This window comes from Morone saxatilis, unplaced genomic scaffold, assembly GCF_004916995.1.
Source record: "Morone saxatilis isolate NCDOM2014 unplaced genomic scaffold, NCSU_SB_2.0 Contig18, whole genome shotgun sequence".
Classification (NCBI taxonomy): Eukaryota; Metazoa; Chordata; class Actinopteri; family Moronidae; genus Morone; species Morone saxatilis.
Window position 1 is genome coordinate 952,568 of NW_023339740.1, and position 826 is coordinate 953,393.

At 40.0% G+C, this 826-nt stretch overlaps 1 protein-coding gene across 1 annotated transcript in view; it reads right to left on the bottom strand.

The window, feature by feature from the left end:
- The window catches only part of LOC118328058 (receptor-type tyrosine-protein phosphatase gamma-like), a 144,962-nt gene extending 144,432 nt beyond the window's left edge, over positions 1 to 530 (bottom strand). The window contains exon 1 of the mRNA XM_035661662.1: positions 253 to 530. Within this exon, the coding sequence (XP_035517555.1) occupies positions 253 to 530 (278 nt within the window). The remainder of the gene's footprint in view (positions 1 to 252) is intronic.
- Positions 531 to 826: the final 296 nt, after the last annotated feature.

Here is an 826-nt window from a genome sequence, read left to right on the forward strand (position 1 = left end):
ATTCTAATGCATCACTGCACAGTGTAATACTACTGTAAACTATAGCATCAATAATTCGATAGTTTATTTTCTCCAATATTTTTCTTGTCATTTTTAGTGTCATAACATCACATTGAGGTAAGATATTACTGTAGACCTATAACACACACACAATAAATGGATAGATACATGAGTAAATAAATACATCTCTTGCTTTATGCACAGTGTCCTGTCCTATTCAACATATAATTCCATCATTGACTGAGTACATACCTGTTTTCCCTGCGAAAGGTTTGGATGATGGAGGAGACTGTAGATCGTGGCACATTAGGCTGCACTCGGCGACCTGCCTCCGCCATTGTGAGGCGATGGTTGATAACGTGGTCTATAAGTGTGGCCCGAATTTCATCCGGGACAGCATGGTGTCTTCGTGCTCCTCGGCCTCTTCCCCCTGTTCTACCACCACGCACCCTTACTCCTCCTCCTCTTCTTCTTCCTCTTCCTCGAGCAGGCAGTTGCCCTTGTTCATTTACTTGGCCAGTTGGCTCCATGTTCAGAAATTGTACTGGTCCTGGTCAAGCTCTATATATACATGTTTGGCAGCATTCACAATCATGGACAGCACCTGTCAGGTAACTAAAACATAATTGTCTTGATAGGTAATCTGAGATGTGTAAAACTCCTCCTTCGTTAGTTCTATTTTCACCTGTCAATTAATCAATTTATCAAATGTTCCAAGAGATTCATATATGGTATTCATGGTATTAGGTTCTTGACTAATTTTGACAATTGAACAGACTATTTTGCATGTGATGACTTATAGAATGAAATGATGCTGACATGTTTT